Below are 22,348 nucleotides of genomic sequence, written 5' to 3'. Positions count from 1 at the left end.
TGAAATCTAGCAAAAGAAGGACCTCAGACAGCATTAACCCATAGCACAACCTCTAATAATTTACTTAACTACATAAAGACTACAAAGGTTAGAAATTTCTACATTGGCTTAAATAAAATACGGTAGACTGTCTTGCTCTGGGTGTCCGCTCTCTAACTCAATTAGAGAAGTAGCAAGTGGAGGCAGTCCAAGGTGGTGGCATAGGAAGACTCTGAACTAACTTTGTGGGAGGAATCCCATGGACACAATAAATTTACACCTATATATAGAACCATTCCTCCTGAAAAAGTGAGGGTGGATTGAATAGCTTCTACACAACAAACAACAGAGGAACCACATAGAGAACAGTAGCAAACAAGGTAACAACACAAACCACACCCCAGATACAAGAACCTGCAGTAGGGAGGGATATCACTGAGGGTCCCAAGCAGACTCACCTGCCCTGAGGCACAGAAACAAAACAGCAATTTAAAGGCAGCCAGACTACAAGTGAAGGAAATCCATTTACTAACTCTAGAGCCTCTGCCAAATGAAGGAACTGCTGGAACTCTTTCCAGGGGTCAAAGATGCCTACAAGTGCCAGTGTTTATGCTCCCCACACCCATACTTGACAGTACTGATGAGAAGAGTCCAGGTACTCTAGCTGGCCTGCTAGGACTGCCCCAGCAAGTCTGGACCCCCAAGCCCAGAACAGTTTCAGCTGTCCCACCAAGGCAATCCACTGCCCTGTGCCAGCCCCAGCTCTAGCCATCACAACAAGGTGGCCCCAGAAGCTCCAGGATATGCCAGGCCTGTAGCCAATAGCTCAAGCTCTCCCACCATTGTGGCCCTGGCACAGAGTACATTGGAATCCCTCCCATGCCCACACCTACTCAAGTCATCTGCCAAGGAGCCCAGGCCAACTCTAGCCCCAGCCATCCTGCCAAAGTGCCCTAGTGTAGCAAGCCCCAGGGCACCCCTAGCCCATGTCTACTCCAGCTCCAGCTACCCAGCCAAATCACCCTGGTACACATACTCAACAAAGGAGACATTCCTATACAAGGCCGCTCCTTCAAGACCAAGAGGTAGCTGTTCCACCAAATTTACAGACACAGACACAGAAAGACAAACAATATACAGAGAAAGAAGATGTGTTCAAAACAAGAGAACAATATAAAATAAGAGAGATAAATAGCTTTCTTGATAAACAGTTGAAACTAATGGTCATAAAAATGTTCACTGAACTTAGGAGAAGAATAAAGGAATACAGAAAGAAACCTTAACAAAGAGGTAGGAAATATAAAAGTACCAAAAAGAGGGGTGCCTCAGTCAGTTAAGCATCTGACTCAAGTTGGGCTCAGGTCATGATCTTGGGGTCAAGAGATTGAACCCTGTGTCATGCTCTGCGCTGGGCATGGAGCCTGCTTGAGATTCTTTCTCTCCCTCTGCTTCTCCTACCCCTGCTCACATGTGCTCTCTCTCACTCAAAAAAAAAAAAAAAAAAAGTCACAGAGCTGAAAATTTCAGTAACTAAACTAAAAGTACACCAGAGGGCATCAAGAGATTAGAGGATAAAGAAGAATGGATCGCCCCAATGGAAGACAGAATAGTGGAAATCACCCAGTCAGAGTAGCAGAAGAAAAAAGAATTTTTTAAAAAATGAGAATAGTTGGGGCACCTGGGTGGCTCAGTCATTAAGCATCTGTCTTCAGCTCAGGTCATGATCACAGGGTCCTGGGATTGAGCCCTGCATCGGGCTCCCTGCTCAGCGGGAAGCCTGCTTCTCCCTCTCCCACTCTCCCTGCTTATGTTCCCTCTCTCTCTATGTCTCTGTCAAGAAAAATAAAATCTTTAGAAAAAAATGAGAATAGTTTAAGGGACCTCAGAAATGACATCAAGTATACTAACATTCACATTATAGGGGTTTCAGAAGGAGGAAAAAGAGTAAGAAAATCTATGTGAAGAAATAATGGCTACAAATGTTCTTAACCTAGTATAGGAAAGACATCCATGTCCAGGAAGCAAAGAGAGTTCCAAACAAGATGAAATCAAAAAGAGCCACACAAAGATAGATTATATTTAAAATGGCAAAAGTCAAAGAGAAAATCTTAAAGGTAACAAAAGAAAAACAGTCACATATAAGGGAAACCCCATAAGATATCAGCTGATTTTTGCAGCAGAAACTTTTTGTGGGCAAGAAGGGAGTGACAGTATACATTTAAAAACCTGAAAGGCAAAACTCAACCAAGAATACTCTACAAGGCAAAATTATTCACAACTGAAGGAGAGATAAAGAGTTTCCCAGATAAGCAAAAACTAAGTAAGTTCATCACCACTAAAAAGGCCTTATAAGAAATGTTAAAGGGTCTTCTTTAAGTAGAAAAAAGGACCATAACTACAAATAAAATATGAAAGAAACAAAATCTCACTGATAAAAATATATAATAAAGGCAGTAAGTCAGCCACTTAAACAGTATAAAAGTTAAAAAAAATAGTAAAATTTACTATAACTACAATAACTAGTTAAGGGATACACAAAATAAAAAGATGTAAAGTAAAACATCAAAACATAAAACATGGATCAGATGCGGGATAAAAGTTTAGTGCTAGAAATACATTTGACTTTAAGTAACTATTAGCTTAAAATAGACTGCCATATATAGGTCAATATACAGAAACCTTGTAGTAACCACAAACTAAAAGCCTACAGAATAAACACAAAAAAATAAAGAAAAAGGAGCCCAAATATAACACTAAAGAAAACTATCAAACCACAAGAGAAGAGACCAAGAGAAGAAATGAACAGAGAAAAGCTACAAAAACAAACAGGAAACAATTAAAATGGCAGTAAGTACACACCTACAAATAATTACTTTAAATGTAAATGAACTGAATGTTCCAATCAAACGACATAGAGTGGATGAATGGATAAACAGAAAACCAAGACCCATCTATATGCTGCCTACAAAGACTCACTTCAGATCTAAAGACACAGACTGAAAGTAATGGGATGGAAAAAGATATTTCATGCAAATGGAAACAAAAAGAAAGCTTATGTAGCAATACTCATCAGACAAAAGAGACTTTAAAGACTGTAAGAAAAGATAAAGGGTATTATGTAATAAAGGTGTCAATCCAAGATGAGGTTGTAAAATTCATAAATCTTTATGCCCCCAAAACAGAAGCACCAAAATTATATATAAAGCAAGTATTAACAGATATAAAATTGACAGTAACACAATAATAGTGGGTGACTTTAATACCCCACTTACATCAATGGATAGATCCGAGAAATATTAATAAGGAAACCTTGGCCTTAACACATTAAACCAGATGGACTTAAAAGATATATACAGACGATTTTATCCAAAAAACTATAGAATACATATTCTTTTCAAGTGCACATGGAACAGTCTCCAGATGTGAAGCCACAAAACAAATCTCAAAAAATTCCAGAAGACTGAAATCATAACAAGTATCTTTTCCAACCCCAATGGTGTAAAATTAGAAATTAATTACAAGAAGATACCTGGAAAAAAATACAAACACAGGGAAACTAAACAATGCTACTAAACAATCAGTGGGTCAACAAAGAAATCAAAGAGAACATCAAAAAATATGCTGAGACAAATGAAAATAGAAACAACTTTCCAAACCTATGGAACACAGCAAAAGCAATTCTAACAGGCAAGTTCATAGCAATACAAGCAAGCCTACCTCAGGAAATAAGAAAATTCCCAAATAAACAATCTAAATTTACACCTAAAGGAACTAGGAAAAAAAAGAACAAAACCCAAAGTTAGTAGAACAAAGACCAGAGCAGAAATTAACAAAATAGAGATTAAAAAACAAAAGACAAGATCAATGAAACTAAAAGCTGACTACTGAAAAGATAAGCAAAATCAATAAACCTCTACTCAAAAATCATCAAGAAAAAGAGAGGGGACCCAAATAAATATACAAGAAATTAAAAAGAAGTTACAACTGACATGTAGAAATATAAAGGATCATAAGAAATTACTACAAACAATTACATGCCAACAAACTGGAAAACCCAGAAATGGATAAATTCCATTTATGGATAAATTTCACTTTTCTAATAATTTATCCGTTTCCTCTGGGTTCCAAGACTTGATTACAAAGAAATAGAAAATGTTAATAGACCAATTACAAGTAATAAAATTCAACCGTAATTTAAAAGTCCAGGACCAGACAGCTTCATAGGTGAATTCTACCAAACATTTAAAGAGGAGTTAGTAACTATCCTTCACAAGTTATTTCAAAAAACTGAAGAGGAAGGAATGCTTCCAAACTCATTTTATGAGGCCAGCATTACCCTGATATCAAAACCAGTCAGACATCACAGAAAAAAAAAAAAAAAATTACAGGCACTATCTCTGGTGAACACAAATGCAAAAATCCTTAACAAAATATTAGCAAACTGAACTGAACAATACCTCAAAAGGATCATACATCATGATCACTTAGGATTTATTTCAGAATGATTCAACATCTTTAAACCAATCAACATAATACACCATTTTAACAAAATGAAGGATAAAAATCCTATGGTCATCTCAACAAACGCAGAAAGACCATTTAAAAAATCCAACATCCATTTATAAAAACTCTCAGCAAAGTGGGTATAGAAGGAATGTACATCAACATAATAAAGTCCATACATGACAAACCCAAAGTTAACATCACACTCAATGGTAAAAAGCTAAAAGCTCTTTCTCTAGGATAAGGAACAAGATAAGGATACCCACTCTCACCACTTTTCTTCAACACAGTACTGGAAGTCTTGGCCACAACAATTAGGCAAGAAAAATAAATAAAAGGCATCCAAATTGGAAAGGAAGAAGTAAAACTGTTCACTACTGGAAGACAACACATATATATACACACATGTGATGTATACATACACAATGGATTATTACTCAGCTATAAGAAGAATGAAATCCATAGATGGACCTACAGGATCATATACTAAGTGATATAAGTCAAACAGATAAAGACAATACCATATGATTTCACTTATTGTAAAATCTAAAAAACAAACAAATGAACAACAACAACAAAAAACAGAAACAGACTCACAGATATAGGAAACAGACTGTTGGTTACCATAAGGGGGAGGGGCTAGGGAGCAGGTGAAATAAGTTGAAGGGGAGTAAGAGATACAAACTTCCAGTTATAAAATAAATAAGTAAGTCATGGGGCTGTAATGTACAGCAGAGAGAACACAGTCAATAATATTATAATAACTTTGGTGACAGAACTAGACTTATTATAGGGCCCATTCAGTAATGTATAAAAATATCTATAAATAAATAAATAAATAAATAAATAAATAAATAAATAAATAAAATATCTAATCACTATGATCCATAAGACCTAAAACCAATAGGATATTGTATGTCAATTATACTTCAGTCAATCAATCAATCAATCCTCAATTAGGTCCAACATCCTATGGGGAAAAAAAGGGATCAAGTTGCAGAAAAGCAAAAGAGCACTGATGAATGACTCAGCATCACTTTAAATACTGTAATAAAGCAAAGACTGCTTCTTACCCTCCCAAAAATGCATTGACAGAGTAGTACTGTAAGATCAAGAGTAGCTTAAAATAAGATTTTCCAAAAAATTCAAGTATAATTTCTTCCAGGGAAGTGTTAATTTGTCTAACTACTACTATGAGAGACTTTTTCTTTTAATTATAATAAAGTAAAAGTCTAACATTACTTTTCAATATAGTCAGTGGGGAAAGAACACCAGAAATAAAACACAAAACTGAAATATTATTTTGTTTTACTACAGTTCAAATTAATTTCACCTCAACATATAAATTGGAAACCCCCTCATAAAGTTGACCTGTTTTTAAAGAAATAATTGGCAAATGGTTCATTAAACTATTATCATCATTGAAAAATAAAAGCTTACTGGAAAGTCTTTATCCAGTTCATTTATCTGAATAGCAAAATTATCCGGAAATACTCCTTCTTTACCATTAAGTTCACCCTTCCACCAGCCAGCTTCTCCAGTCTCCTATAATGCAAAATGAGGAATAATTAAAATAACTGGGGCTATCTTTAAATAAGAAAAAAGTTTACAACAAAATGGGAAAGTACTGAATTCCATTATTTTTACAAGGAAAAAAAAGGGCTAAACAGATCATAAGGTCCTCCTAAAAGCAAATATTACCCACATATTACTTCCAGCAGTATTATAAAACTGGGTTTCATTTTTTTAAGTAAGTCAAATAATTTTAAAATTCAGTTTACAAGAAGAAAGGAAAAAGTAAAGTGGGAGAGGAGGTGGAGCAAGAATATGATTTTCTAAACTGTATCTTACTTAACATTCTTAACACTTTATATACCAAAAAACAAGCACATTATTCATTTGCCTTAGAAATTAACAAGATATTCTACAATTCTTTCCAAATACCCCCCTTCCATGAGAAATTGTATGATTATCAGTCCAAAACTATGGATATTAAAAATCACATACACTAAACCATCTGATAACAAAGTCAATTTAAAACAAGGGGAAATTTTTTAGAAATTATTCTATATGGTTATAACAAAACCAAAACATTTATAGTTTTCCTCTATTACAAATAGTAACGGGATTCTGCCCAGACCCAAATACTCCTGGGTTTTCTATTTCTTTTGCCATAATTTATTCCAAGTTATAAAACTACTTCATTCTTTAAAATAGCTGCATCACTTTCCACTGTATGGTTTTATAAACATTTACATACTGATGGAATTTAAATTGTTTCCTTATTTTTCTTCTTTTTATTTTTAAGAGTTTATTTATTTATTTGACAAAGAAAGACACAGCGAGAAAGGGACACAAGCAGGGGGAAGGTCAGAGGGAGAAGCAGGCTTCCTGCCAAGCAGACAGCGCAATGTGGGGCTCAATCCCAGGACCCTGGGACCATAACCTGAGCCAAAGGCAGATGCCTAAGGACTGAGCCAACCAGACGCCCCTCTTTTTTTTTTTTTTAAGATTTATTTATTCATTTTGAAAGACAGAGATCAAGCAGGAGAAGGGACAGAGGGAGAAGATCTCTTTTTATATTATAAACAACAAACATTAGATGGGGGAAAAATGTAATGAGGTGAACTAGGAAGTGAGAACAGAAATCTGGAGGAGTTGAGGTTAGAGAAAAAACACACATGATGGTAAAAATAATCCCCAATAAATCAATTATTAGACAGACAATAAAAATGTTCTCAAAAAAAAAACCTTTCTGAGCACTTACTATGTGCCAGGTTCTCAAAGTTCCAGCTCTTCTAGAGCTTACATTGTAGGAGGAATGTAAGAATGAATAAATTAAATGATGCACTGAAAAACTGAGAAATAGCTTACCTTACTTATCAAGTAGATTATCTCTCCCTCTTTAAAAGAAAGCTCATCTTCATTAGTACCTTCATAGGCAAATAACGTTCTACAATATTCCTTTGCTAAAATAAATGTAAATAATGTAGTTTAAATAGATTTTTTCAACAATGCTTATTAAGCCTCTACTTTGTGTAAAAAAAAATGCACACTAGAAGCTATTAAAGATGAATGAATAATTTTGGCCAATACTATACACTGAATTAAGTAACAATTTCATTAATACATGCACTCAAATAGTTACTAAGTGCCTACTATGTTCTAGGCGCAGTTCTAACTACAGGGGGATACATGAGTGAACAAAGCACACTAAAATCTTTGACCCTGTAGTACTTACATCTCATAGGATCTAATACTGTGATCAAGTAGTACAGTGTTAACAAACATCTTCAAAAAATCTAATTATGTATTTGAGCATGCTTCATTCCCAATATGCAAATTTTATTCAAAAACTTACCTTTAGTTTTACTTTCTGTTTCTGTTTTTGTTATGTCCACACTCTGTGCTTTGGATCCTACTGACTGTATAACTAAGGGCTGGAATAGAAAAGGATGGTATCAACTATTTTTGGTGAGAATTAAGATAATATTCTTAAATAAAATTTCCATTTGCGTTAGCCAGCTTTCCCGAACGATACCTATAGCCAGGTTAGTAATGTGACTGAAAACTCTGCAATGAAAAGATAAAGATGACATAAGCTTTCCTAAATGTGATAGCTCAGAACTTCACATTTTTAAAACTCCCCATACACATTCTCTGCTACCCATAATACAGTAATTTAATTGTAAACCTCTAAAATCAATAAAAATAATAGCATCTGGGACGCCTGGGTGGCTCAGTCAGTTAAATGTCTGCCTTCAGCTCAGGTCATGATCCCAGGGGCCTGAGATCGAGCCCCATGGGGCGCTGGGCTCCCTGCTCGGCGGGGAGCCTGCTTCTCCCTCTCCCTCTGCTGCTCCCCCTGCTTGTGCTCTCTGACAAATAAATGAATAAAATCTTAAAAAAAAATAGCATCTGAAAATGTACTGAATACCAGTCCCTTAGCTAAACACTTTATATACATTATAAGTTAATCCTCAAAACAATCTGCATAAAGGAAGCACTATTATGTGCTCCTTTTATAGATAAGGAAGCAGTTAATAACCTGCCCACAATAACAGTAATTTAGTAGTGGAGCCCAGATCTGAATCTAGAAAGTCTGACTCTAGAAAGTGGCTCTTAAACAACAGCACTAAACTTCCTTACGATGACATAGGGAAGAAAAGAAAGTCTTTATACTTCATTGCTGCTATCTGAATAAAAATACCTAGCTAATGTTACAACCTCTGTAACTATAGTCCAGGAGAAAATTTTACCTTGTAAAGGACTAAGTAAGTCCTTCATACTCGTGTTTTCCTTGACTTCTCTCCCCAGAAAAAAACATTACATTTGACCTTAGCTGTCATTAGTTAAAAATCTAAATGTACCAACTACCTATCACTGTGTGTTCTGTATATTTTAAGATACTCACTTTAATTTCTCCCAATTCTACCCATCATTTCTTTTAATCTGATGTCACCCACAAACATAGCAAATGTGCTCTCTATCAATTCCTGGGTGAGTGATCAAAGCAAGGCTCAAAAGGCCATCAATACAGGGTGACCCTGAGACGACTCTCACTAATAATAACTCTTGAATAGTGAACATCTTAAGTGTTCTGAAAGAGTACTAGTGTAATCCTTAATTAAATAAAGTTATTTGATATAAATCATAAGCTTTAGAGTTAGAAAGGAGCCCCAGATTACCTAATGTCCCTCATAATGCAAACACTGCTTCTCCAGCATTCCTGGCTCTTATATGGCTATACAGCACCATTCCAAAACCATAAGAATTCCAATCTTCACCTTTAAAACCAAGAATCAATTAGGCCCCATATTCTAACTGCCAGACAGTCTTGAAGCTAGGAGAGGGTAGGGTAGAAAGTACAAGTTCTCTTTCCTGAATCCAAATCATTATTACATGAAAAAATATGTAGCAAGCTGGGAAAGAAAAAATATGTTGAAACTAACCACTGTAGAAGAAAACTTGAAAATACATTTCACCAACCAAAACAGTCTTATAAGTGAAATACAGCTGAACTAGGCAAGCAAATACTGAAATACTTAAAACTCTTAAGAGTTAAATACAGTCATAGAACTGAGAACTAAAATGAAACACCCTAAAAGTCAATGGAAAAAGCTCCTATCTGAAATAAGTAGTCTGTATCTCTAAGATGTGAGCCTCAGAAACAACATAGCCTTGTAATTAGTGTTCCAGAAATTGCAGCTATTTTCCCCCAAAACAAAGACTTGGGAGTTTATTTTAAAATCTGTTATTAATTTGGAAGGAAAAAATAAAAAGGATCTCACCAAGTGGTAAAAAATAAAGTAAAATAAATAAAATCTGTTATTAGATGTTATAATTTATGGTATGTTCATTTTGATTTACTTCACAACGCCAGTGAAATACTAATGAAAAATAAAGTTCTCCATACATTTAGAGAGAGAGATTAGCATATTTCCTCCTAACAGGCAATCCAGAGGAAAGTTAAGTAGAGCCTATTCAACTTAGTATCTCATTGTGAATCCATTTTAAAATGACCCATGTTAGGCCTATTTCAAATTAAAAGAAAAAATATGTAATTTTAGCTTTTAAAAGGCAAAGCAAAAAAAAAAAAATCGCCTTTTCTATTTTTACCTATGATAACCAAAAACTCTAAAGTTTCCACTAAGAAAAGTCGGGTGTTAAATTTACCAGTAAACATTCTCATTTTATAAGAATCAAATATAAACATTAAAGTAATCACTATAAAGTTGCAGTTTCTCAGTCTTCTCATTCATAACCAATTATTAGTGATCTTAAAAAAGGAAATATAACAGAGTTGCAAACTGACTTTTACATTTTAAAAAATACTTAATGAGAGAATAAGTGCAGTTAATCTAGAAGTTCATCATTACCTTTTCTGTTTTCTTCTCTTCTATTTCACTACCAGATGTTCTTGTCCTAAGTTTCACAGAGCCTTCTTTAAAAATATCTCCAAATCCAATTCCTCGAATTTTCTTTGGCTGTGTAACTGATCCAGGTGCAGTTTCACTCCCATTCCCTGGAGACGGTAAAGGTGAGGTAGTCCCAGTCAAAACAGTTTCTGAAAGAATAATTTGTTTTTGAAGAATGCAGAATCACAAAGATCCCCTTCCATACTGTTTACATTCTATACCTCCTAATTAAAAATGGTAAAATAAAAATAAAAAATTAAGAGCATTAAAATATCCAAAAAAGTAAAATTCACTTAAACTGATTATTTTGGATATTGTTTTAAACAATAACAATTTTAGGAATATTTAGGTAGTAAAATGCTAATTTAGAAATCCAGGAAGTCATATAATACAAGTTCCTTAACAAAAGCATGTCAAAATTTACAGCTCTTGGCCAAACATGACAGAATTCTAACATGTTGCACAAAAATTTATCATTTTCTAAAAGTTACATAAGATTCAATTTGATCAAAGTAGGGGAGTTTCCAAATGCAGCAACTAGTAATATTAGCAAATTTTTATTTTAAAAAGTCCATTTCCGGACGCCTGGGTGGCTCAGTCAGTTAAGTGCCTGTCTTCGGCTCAGGTCATAATCCCAGAGTCCTGGGATCGAGCCCCACATCAGGCTCCCTGCTTCGTGGGGAGCCTGCTTCTCCCTCTGCCTACTGCTCCCCGGCTTGTGCTCTCTCTCTCTGACAAATAAATAAAATCTTTAAAAAAATAATAAATAAATAAAAATAAAAAGTCCATTTTCATTCTTAGAAGTTTATCATTTTAACTCATAGATGAATGAAGTCTAAATTTGAACCAATAAAAATTTAAACTACAATAAAAAATTTTTTAAAGAAATTTTAACATTATATAAGTAAGAAAGTTGTTTCTACAATCTTGCTCAGCAGCAAAGGATCCTATTTACAGGCTTTAATGAATTTATGAACAACCCATGGAAAATTGTATGGGTCTTTTTTCAGCTTATTTTTCTGGGTATAAGAAGCTTATCTCTTAGATTCTCAAAAGGCCTTATAATCTAAGAAAAAGTTCTAGAGTATATCATCCAAGAAAATCCCAGAAACACTTCAGAATGGGGTCAAGGGGTAGGGAAAAACACATGATACCAGTTCATTGAACTAAAGGAATCTGTTGAAGTTTAACAGTAAGAATAACAACAAGGTAAATTAATAAAAATGGTAGTTACATTTATTCAGGGCTTAATCTATGACAGGCACTTGCTAAGCACTGTACATGAATTATATCTAATTTACATAATCATTCATAGGCTTAACATTAAGAACTATTATTCCTCATTTTGAAAATAACTGGGTAAAGAGATATTAAGAACTTCCCCCCCCCAAAAAGAACCTTTCCAAAGCCATATATGTAGTAACAAAGCCAACATTTGAATTCTTGATGATCCCAGAACCAAACATTTTAATTAGATTAATAATCATTAAATTATTAATAATGGTTCAAACAACAAAAGCCTCTACTCACACATCTGAAACATTTGAGAATTAAAGGAAACAACTTTTAATAACTTAAATGTAATGCTAACAAGTACAGTGATCTATACTAACCACTTTCAATATTAGCCTAAGCCACATAACTTTTTGTAATATATTTTAAATCATTTATTAGAACGTTTACATACAATAAAATGAACCAATTTTAAATGGATATTCCAATATCTTTTGACAAATGTATGCACCATGGAACCACAACAGTCAAGATACAGAACACGTCTGTCACCCCAAATGGGCATTCATACACCACCCTCATCAATCCTTCCTAAGTTCAAGCTTCAAGAAACCTTGATCTTCATTCTGTCACTACAGGTATCTTGAGTTTCAAATAAATTTAATCACACAGCACATACATCTTGTATCTGCTTCTTTTGCTAGGCAGAATGTATAAAACTATATCCATGCTGTTCCATGCATTCCTACTTCATTTCTTTTTATTGCTGATTGGTATTCCATTGTACAGATATGTCACTATTTATCTAGCATTAAGAATGTTAGCTGCGGGGGGAGGGGGTGCCTGGGTGGCTCAGTCATTAAGCATCTGCCTTCGGCTCAGGTCATGATCTCAGGGTCCTGGGATCGAGTCCCACATAGTCCTCCCTGCTCGGCGGGAAGCCTGCTTCTCCTTCTCCCACTCCCCCTGCTTGTGCTCCTGCTCTTGCTATCTCTCTCTCTCTGTCAAATAAATAAATATTAAAAAAAAAAAATGGTTAGCTGCAGGTTTTTCATAGATGAGCTTTGTTCAATTTATAAAGTTTCCTACTGTTGCTATTATGGAGCTTTTTTACTGAAATTAAGTACTGAATACATAAAATTCTCTTCCTGCATCTGAGATGGCCATCTTTTAAGCTGTTTAATATAGTATATTAACTTTTGAATACATGGGATAAACATCATTAATTATAATATATAACCTTTACATATTTTACTTTTGAATGAATGGAGTAACTCCCTTTAATCATAATGTATAACCTTTACATATTTTGCTGGGCTTGATGTGCTAATGCTTTGTTTTGATTTCTGTGTTTATGCTCATGACATAATGGTTTATAATTCATTTTTTCATGACTTCATCAGATTTTTATATCAAAGTCATACCAACCTAAGAAATCTGAAAAACTCTGTGTAAGATTAAATCCTTAATAGAATTCAGCAGTATTTTGTGTGAAGATTTTTGATAATGAATTCAAATTTCTTCATCTGCTACTCAGACTATGGGTTCTATTTATATTTTAATAAGTTGTATTGTTCAAGGAATGTGTGCATCCTTGAACAATAAAAAACAAAAAGTTATCAAATTCATATTTTTTATCATCCCTTTAATGTCTGATCTGCAGTGATATTCATATCACTGGTTATTACTCAATCAGACATTTCATATCTGATTATCAGTAATATTTTTTCCTTTTTTCTCTGAGCAACCATTAGAGCTTTAACAATTTTATACCTTTTTGAAAAACTCAACTGTTGAAATCGCTGATTTTCTTGAAAGTTGGTTTGTTCTTTATTTCATAGTTTTTTGCTCTCATTTCCTGACTTCTAATTATTTCAGGTTTACTTTGCTCTTCTTTTACTGATTTCAGATAAAAACTTATGATTATTGACTTTTGTTTTTTCTTTTCTTGTATTAGCATTGAAAGCAATAAATTTCTCTACAGGTGCTGTTTTACCTGCATTCCACAAATTTTTATTGTTTCCTTTTTTTTTTCATTTTGAAAAACCAGTTTAATTTCCCTCACAATTTCTTCTTTGATCCACAGGTTATTTATAAAGATTGCTTAATTTCCAAGTAACTGAGAATTTCCCAAGTATCTATTCCTGAAATACTTCCACTGAGGTCACAAAACCTACTGTGTAGGACTTCAAACCTTTTAAATTTCTGAGACTTGTCTGATGCCCAAACATTAAGGGTCTATTGGTAAATATTCCATGTACTTTTCAAAAGTATGTGTATTTTACTGTTGTTGGGTTAACTATTTCAGAACATCGACTAGATCACTTATTTGATCATTTGACTCTTCTATATCCTTACTAATTTTTTTGTCCATTGGTTCTATCAATTAATGAGAGAAGCATGTTCAAATCTATGCATAGATTTGCCTGTTTCTTTCAGTTCTGGCAGTTTCTGTCTCATGTACTTTGTAGTTCTGGTATTAGGTTATACATATTTACAACTGTTATGTAATTTTTATGAATTGACTCCATCATTATGAAATGCGTTTTATCCCTATTTCCTTTGTATATTAATATATCATTAGTAATGTAACCATTCTAGATTGCTTATGCTTTGCAACAGAATACCCTTTTTCTTTCTTTTAACCTGTATCTTAATATATCGAGCAAGTTTCTGGTAGGCAGCATATTATCCAGTCAACTGGCCTTTCAATTAGAGTTTTTAGACTTTTTTTTAGTAAGCAACATGCCCAGCATGGAGTCCAGTGTGGGGCTTCAACTCACAACCTTGAGATCAAGACCTGACCTGAGATCAGACTTAACGACTGAGCCACCCAGGTACCCCTAGACCATTTAATTTTAATGTAATCACTGTTGTGGTTTAAATCCATGATCTTGCTATTTGTTTCCTATTTACCCAGTTAATCTTTGTTCCTTTTTCTCTTTTTTTCCTTTGGCTTTAACAAGAGACATTTATTTTTTTCAGTTCTGGAGTCCAGAAGCCCAAGATCAGAGTGCCAGCATGTTGGGTTTTGGTGAGATCTCTCTTCATGGCTTACAGATGGCTGCCTTCTCACTGTGCCTTCACACGGCCTTTCCTCAGTATGTGGACATAAAGACAGTGGGCTCTGCCGTCTCTTCCTCTTTTTTTTTTTTTTTATTGATATATAACTGACATATAACATTATATTACTTTCAGGTGTACAAATAATGATTCCTTATGTGTATATATATTGTGAAATGATTACCACAAAAGTCTTATAATTAACATCTATCATCACACAGTTAAAATTTTTTTATGATGAGAACTTTTAAGATCTACTCTCCTATGACTTTTAAAATATACAACACCGTTTTATTAACTATAGTTACTATGCTGTACATTACATCCCCAGAACTTATTTATAACTGGAAGTTTGTGCCTTCTGACCACCTTCATCCATTCCACCCATCCTATACCCTTCACTTCTGGCAACCATCAATGTGTTTTCTGTATCCCTAAATTCAGTTTTGTTTTTAGATTCCACATCTAAGTGAAATCATACATTATTTGTCTTTCTCTGTCTGACTTATTTCACTTATAATAACGTCCTCGAGGTCCATCCATGTTGATGCAAATGGCAAGGTTTTTCTTCTATTTTATGGCTGAAAAATATTCCATTGTGCATATGTAAAACATTTTTTATCCATTAGTAAAAAATGCTGCCATGAACACAAGGGCGCAGATACCTTTTCAAGTTAGTGTACTTCTCTTCTTTAGGTAAATGACCCAAAGTGGAATTTCTGGATCACAAAGTAGTTCTAATTTTTTGAGGAACCTCCATACTGTCTTCATTAGTGGCTACACCAATTTACATTCCTACCAACAGTACAGGAGGGTTCCCTTTTCTCCACATCCTCACCAACACTTCTTGTCTTTTTGAAATAGCCATTCCAACAGGTGGTTTTGGTTTGCATTTCTCTGAATATTAGTGATGTTGAGCACCTTTTCATGTATATATTGGCCACCTCTACAACATCTTTGAAAAAATACCTATTCAGATCCTCTGCCTATCTTTCAATCATGTTTTTTGAGTTGGATGAGTTGTTTATATATTATGGATATTAACCCCTTATAAGATATATGATTTGCAAATATTTTCTCCTATTCCATAGGCTGCCTTTTCATTCTGTTGATGGGTTCCTTTCTGTGGAGAAGCTTTTTAGTTTGATGTAGTCCCATTTGTTTATTTTTGCTTTTGTTGCCTTTGCTTCTGGAGTCAGGTCTAAAAAATCATCTCCAAGACTGATGTCAAGGAGCTTACCGCCTAGGTTTTCTTCTAGGAGTTTCATGGTTGCAGGTATTTGTTCAAGACTTTAATGCATTTTGAGTTAATTTTTTTGTTTGATGTCTCTCTTTTTTAAAGTACTCTTTTAGCATTTCATTTTATTATTAACTTATCAGCAATTCCTCATTGTTTTATTTTCTTAGGGGTTGTTCTAGGCTTATAATATGCAACTTTAACTTGCCAAAAACCATTCAAATAAAATTATACCGCTTCACATGTAATAGCCTTATAATAGGTACACTTCCATGTCATCTCTTCTGTGTTTACAGCTACTGTTGTCATTTGTTTTACTTCTACATAAGCTGTTTCCCATAATATATTATTTTAAAATCAATTATCTTTTAAAGAAATTTGAAAATGGAAAACAGTGTTTTATACTTATCCACATATTTACCTATATTTCTGTCACTCTTCGTTCCACTTATATAAATACAAGTTTCCACCTGGTATCATTTTGTTTTTTTTCCTAGAGAACTTTAATTCTTTAGAGTATAGCAGGTCTGCTAACAATGAATTCTCTATTACTGTTTGTCTGAAAACTTTATCTCACCTTTATTCTGGAAAATATTTTCACGAAAATAGAATTCTGGGTTGACCACTTTTCTTCTTTCAGCACCTCAAAGATATTCCATTGTCTTCTGCCAGTTAGTTTCTCATGATTATCTGTAGTTTTTATCTTAATTCTTCTCTACTTGAAGTACCTTTTTCTTCTGTTTCCTAAGATCTTCCACTTTACTGTTCATTTTCAGCACTTAATTATAATGTGCCATTGCAAGCCCTGTGTGGGTGTGTTTATCCTTTCTGAATTTGTGGATTTATAGTTTGTATCAAATCTGGGCATATTTTAACATTCTTTCTCCAAATTATTTTTCCTGACCACCTTTTCTCTACTCTTTTTCTCTAACTCAAGCTACACATGTTAGACTATTTAAAATTATCCCAAGTTTTCTGCAGTCTTTATCCTGTTAGTGCTTCATTTTGGATGGAGTCTTCGCTACATGTGTAAGTTTCAATTATCTTTTCTTCATTCTCTAGTTTACTGCTGAAATTCCACAAGAAGGAATTCATTACAGATATTGTGTTTTTCATCTCTAGGAGTTAGTTCCATTTGGTTCTTTTTTACTATCTTCTATTTCACTCATTACATTCACATTTTCTATTATTACATCCTTGAGCATACTGAGCATTTTTATTATAGTTATTTTTAACATCCTTGCTGTTAATTCCATCATTTCTGGTTCACTTTCTATCAACTAGATTTTCTTCCAAACTGTGGGTCACATTTTGCAAGTCTTGATATACAGCTAGTAATTCATTTTATTTAATGTTGTTGAGGGCTAGATCTTGTTGTAATCCTCTAAAAACCAGTGATTCTTGGGGCCCTGTGTGGTCCAGTAGGTTAAGTGTCCAACTCTTGATTTCATCTCAGGTCATGACCTCAGGATCATGGGACTGAGCCCTGTGTCAGGCTCCACGGAGACTGCTTAAGATTCTCTCTCTCCCTTTCCCTCTCCCTTTGCCCCCACCCCCCAAGAAAATTTAAAAAATTAAAAATTTTTGGGGGCGCCTGGGTGGCTCAGTTGTTAAGCATCTGCCTTCAGCTCGGGTCATGATCCCAGGGTCCTGGGATCAAGCCCTGCATCGGGCTCTCTGCTCAGCGGGAAGACTGCTTCTCCCTCTCCCACTCCCCCTGCTTATGTTCCCTCTCTCGCTGTGTCTCTCTCTGTCAAATAAACAAAATCTTTAAAAAAACTTTTTTTAAATAAAAAAACAGTGACTCTCAACCTGGGGTGCTTTTATCCCCCAAGGGATACATGGGAACATCTGGAGACAATTTTGATTATTTCAACTGAAGACTGCCACTGATATCTAGTAGGTTTAGATCAGAAATGTTTATAAACATTCTATATGCACTGGATAGACCCCCCCCCAAAGTAAAGAGTTATCCTGCCCAAATGTCACTAAGGACAAGGTTGAGAAACCCTGCATTAAAGAGTACTAATTATGGGGGCACCTGGGTGGCTCAGTCGGTTAAGCATCTACCTTCAGCTCAGGTCGAGCCCCACATCAGGCCCCCTGCTCAGTGAGGAATCTGCTTCTGCCCCTCCCCCTGCTACTTTTCTCTCTCTCAAGTAAATAAATAAAATCTTTAAAAAAAAAAAAAGAGTGTTGATTTTTTTCTGGCAAACAGGTAAGTACCTGCATATTAGTGTGAAGCTTTCTCAGGGTAGAACTAGAATAGCTTCCATTTGAACACCAATCTACCCTCACTTCACCCTTCCACTGAATTGCCCATGTATTCAATGAAGTCTCTCAAAACCAGATGGAGAGAATTCAAACAATTCTTGATCTTGTGTAAGCACTGGAAATTATTCATGTTAATCCCAGTGATTTATTTTTCTTCACCAACTATTCATGTCTAAGCTCATGGGGTTTCACTCTATGCATTCACAGACTGATATTAGCCAAACGCTCAAGGAAACACATTGTTGAAGCGTTTTCTCTCCCCCCACCCCCCCACCGCCCTCTCTCTTTCCCCATGTAATCAGCTCCACAATTCTAACTACCTTGGCTTCCTTGAACTCAAGTCTCTAACTCCTCAACAAAACTGACAACCTTCTGCTGAGGTTCACCCTTTTGGCACTGCAGTCCAAAAATTACTTCCTGGTAGAAATTCCGGACAATGATAGGATTTTCCTTGTTTCCCCTTTTCTCAAGTATCTCATTCTTGTGTTTCCTATCATCTGAAAACATTTGTTTTCTATAATTTGTTCAATTTCCCAGTTTGTATGGTAGGAAGGTAATTCCACTGGCTTGCCTCCTCACTGCTGAATTGTGTTCTAAATATTGTAATATACATCTTCAATAACCAGCTTATCAGACAAAACAATATTCAGACACAGAACAGTATGAGGTACCTACCTGGAAGGCTTTTTTGAAACAATCTACGATATTAATAAGCTGCAAATTAATAAAGGCAATGTCATCAAATTATTTTAAGGTACGATTTTCAGTTTTTAGAATTATGGCCATAAAATGAAAATTTTCTTTTAGATTTAGTAACTGTAAACTTTACTGGAGTCATTAAAACATATCACTAAAATAAATGGCTAGATATTAAAAATATCTAAATACGAAGGATAGGCTGATCATTTTCAGCTCATTGAAAATTGTCAAAACTACTATAATGACTTTTTTTTAAGATTTTATATATTTATTTCAGAGAAAGAGAGAACGCACGAGAGAGCACAAACAAGGGGTGCAGCAGAGGGAGAGGGAGATGGTGAGAGGAGCAGAAAGCCTGATAACAGGGCTTCATCCCAGGACCCCAGGATCATGACCTGAGCCGAAGGCAGATGCTCAACTGACGGAGCCATCCAGGTGCCCCTATAATGACTACTGAATCAATGGCTGGAAGGCAGCACAGTGCAGTAATAAAGCACATGAACTCTAGAGTCAAATCATATCACCTCCTCCACTGTATGTACTCAGTTTCTTCACCTATAAAACAGGATTCTTCATAGGACTGCTATGAGGATTAAACAGATTACTATAAAGTGCTTAACAGGATCTGGTTCAGTGCCTATGATTTTTGAAGAGTTTAAAGATGTATTGCTGAGCACCATTCAAGCAAGAGAGAGCATGATCACATAGAAGAACCAAAAAATAAAAGGGAAAATGTCTTAACTACTACAAGGAAGAATGAGTGAAGAAGGGGGAGGAGAGAAAGGAAAAGCGGCCAAACAGGAGGTTTTATAATCAGACAAAACAGAAATCTTACCTATATGGTATTCCTAATATTTTTATGCCTATATACTTTATCTGTCAGATTGTCCTTGAATTTCTAAGTTTGTAGAAAAATTATATCTACATTTTATGTGTGCCAGTGTCAGTCAAAAAATGTAACAAGCAAGTGTTCCTATTAGGCCTAAAATCCTTTCTCCCTTTTTCATTAAATCTCTATAAGCAAAAGCCACTTAATGTCTTGTACCTCCGTATAAAATGACAAAAGAACCAAGAGTCCCAAAGTAAAATCGTTGGGAGAAAAAACAAAAACAAAAACAAAAAACCAAGAATCTTTATGTGAACTACACTGAGTGCTAAAGTAGAAACTTGATGAAAATACAAAGCATTTAATGAAAGCAATACAAGTTCACCATTAAACTAAATGGGAACTCATGTAGAATATGTTAAAGTAAAATATGTAAACCAAGTAGGACTTTAGATTTGAGAATCTAAAGTTGCTGGCACAAATTCCCCCTTTTTACTCCAAAGAATATCTTTTACCATCATTCAAAAATTTTAAAAATAATCCTGTATTTCCTAAGAAAATGTTGCATGTGTTTTAAGTAGTTAAAATCTGTATTCCTTAGCTCCTAAACAGAATCTTTAGAAACAGCATCTAGCTATAACCTAATTTATAAAGACTCACAAAATATTACCAGTAAAAGCATCAAAGCCCCCCAACAATTTTCCTTCCAAAGCTGTTTACTTCAGGCTGTTCAAGGTGAATGCTAATGTGGAACTACAGACACCACCTTAAATCCTGCAGACCAGGCTGCAGGCCACCGGCGTTCAATCTACCACCTTTGGCACGACCAGCGTACACCGCCATTCCACAAGCCCCTGCGCCCCACCAGCAACAAGCACTGTCTTCTTTTTCAGAGCCTGAATAATCCAATTAAAACACTGTTCACTTCTCCTAAGAGAATGACTGTTTCTACCCACAAGAAACCAGAACTTCTAAAGAACAATCCATCAGGGTTTCTCAAACATTTTATGCCTCACATCCCTCCGATAGCCCAGTAAAGCCCAGAGGGATGCATGGCTCTAACATTTAACTATTGGAACCCTTTTAATCGCCTCAAAATTCTGACCTCTCATTCTTAGCATCTCTCCTTTTTTATAGAAAAAAATCAGAAGTCAGACATCTCCCCCTCAGCTTCTCGACACTAACTCTGATGTATCGCCAATCAATTGAGACTAATGATACCTACAATATGAATCTCATTCCCTCTACCTTCTGGGTAAATCCTGTTCTGGTGATAAATCCCATTCTTCCAAATATGCATCTTCAACTTCTTCCTCTCTACTTGTTCTTTGCCATTAGCGTTTAAAAATGATCAAGACTTTTCCTTCTTAAGAACAAAAACATTCTTGAATATGTTGTCCTAAACTGCTGGACTGCTTTATACTTCCTTTCTCCACCACTCTCCACCCCCCCCAATCAACTCAGCTTCTGTCCCAATCACCTTTCTTTACTGTGCTTATCCAGGTCATTAATGATCTCTCCATCCCTAAATCCAGGATTACATTTTCTCTCTTATCTAACTTACCTTAACCTCACAAGGAGCATCAGACATTACTGCCTATGTCCTCCCTGAAAAACTCTTTCCTTGACTACCCCATACTCGTAGGTTTTCTCCTGGCTCTCTCTCTGTGCCCTCTTGGTCTTCTTTTTAGTAATTATATCTAATTCCACACCATAAATGTTGCTATATAGGATTCAGTCCAGAGCTCTTTTCTTCACTCTAGACCATCTCTCTGAGTGATCTCATCTAACTCCTGCAAACGCTGAGACAGGAATGTTCCTGACATCTTTAAAAAACTATAAGGAGACCAACATGAAAAAAAGGGAGAGTTAAGTAGGAGACAAAGTCAGAGAGGTAGGGGAAGACATTGGGGGTGCCAGGTCAGAGGGCTCTGTAGTCAATTTAAAAAGACTTTGATTTTTACTCTAAGTAAAATATGTACCTACTAGAGTGTGAGCACATTAACATTTTGGAGGCAGGTAATGGCAAATTAAGAACCCACTGCAATTGTACAGCAAAAGATAACTTACACCAGGTAGAGGCAGTAAAAGAAAACAGTTCTATTTTTAAGATTTTATCTATTTATTTGAGAGAGAGAGAGAGAGAGAGAGAGAGAACACAAGTGGGGTGAGGGGCAGAGGGAGAGACAGACACCCTGCTGAGCAGGGACCCTGATGCAGACTCGATTCCCAGGACTCTGGGATCATGACCTGAGCAGAAGGCAGATGTTTAACCGAATGAGCCACCTAGGCGCCCTGAAAATAGTTCTATACATTTATTTAGTAGGTAACAGAATCTGTTAATGAATCAAGTGTGGAATGTGAGATTAAAAAGAGTTAAAGATGAATCTAATTCTTAAATAAAAGAAGAATGGAGTTGCCATTAACTTAGATGAGGAAGACTGTATAGAGCAAATCTAGGTGCAGAGAACAAGACAAATGACCAATTTTGACTATCTTAAATTTGAGATGCCTCATAGACATCTAAATGGATATTTTTATAGGTTTAAGATGGGCAGAAGACTTTATACAAGGGAGGAAAATACAGAAACTGTAGTCACTGGCTTTATAGAATAT

At 35.3% G+C, this 22,348-nt stretch overlaps 1 protein-coding gene across 4 annotated transcripts in view; it reads right to left on the bottom strand.

Annotated features, from left to right (window-relative positions):
* CD2AP (CD2 associated protein) overlaps positions 1 to 22,348 on the bottom strand; it is a 133,467-nt gene that overhangs the window by 43,570 nt on the left and 67,549 nt on the right. For 2 of the 4 annotated variants that reach the window (XM_073905063.1, XM_025890561.2), the window contains exons 6-9: positions 10,362 to 10,549; positions 7,844 to 7,922; positions 7,357 to 7,451; positions 5,923 to 6,027 (exon numbers count right to left, since the gene is read on the bottom strand). In XM_073905063.1, coding sequence (XP_073761164.1) covers positions 5,923 to 6,027; positions 7,357 to 7,451; positions 7,844 to 7,922; positions 10,362 to 10,549 — 467 coding nt within the window. The remainder of the gene's footprint in view (positions 1 to 5,922; positions 6,028 to 7,356; positions 7,452 to 7,843; positions 7,923 to 10,361; positions 10,550 to 22,348) is intronic. The other 2 variants (XM_025890562.2, XM_073905064.1) reach the window with 2 other exon arrangements.

Source organism: Callorhinus ursinus, unplaced genomic scaffold (assembly GCF_003265705.2).
Source record: "Callorhinus ursinus isolate GAN/ISIS: 27379988/994484 unplaced genomic scaffold, GSC_fseal_2.0 scaffold22, whole genome shotgun sequence".
NCBI classification, from domain to species: Eukaryota; Metazoa; Chordata; class Mammalia; order Carnivora; family Otariidae; genus Callorhinus; species Callorhinus ursinus.
The sequence above is the reverse complement of the archived record's forward strand: the minus strand, read 5'-3'. Positions and strand labels throughout refer to the sequence as shown.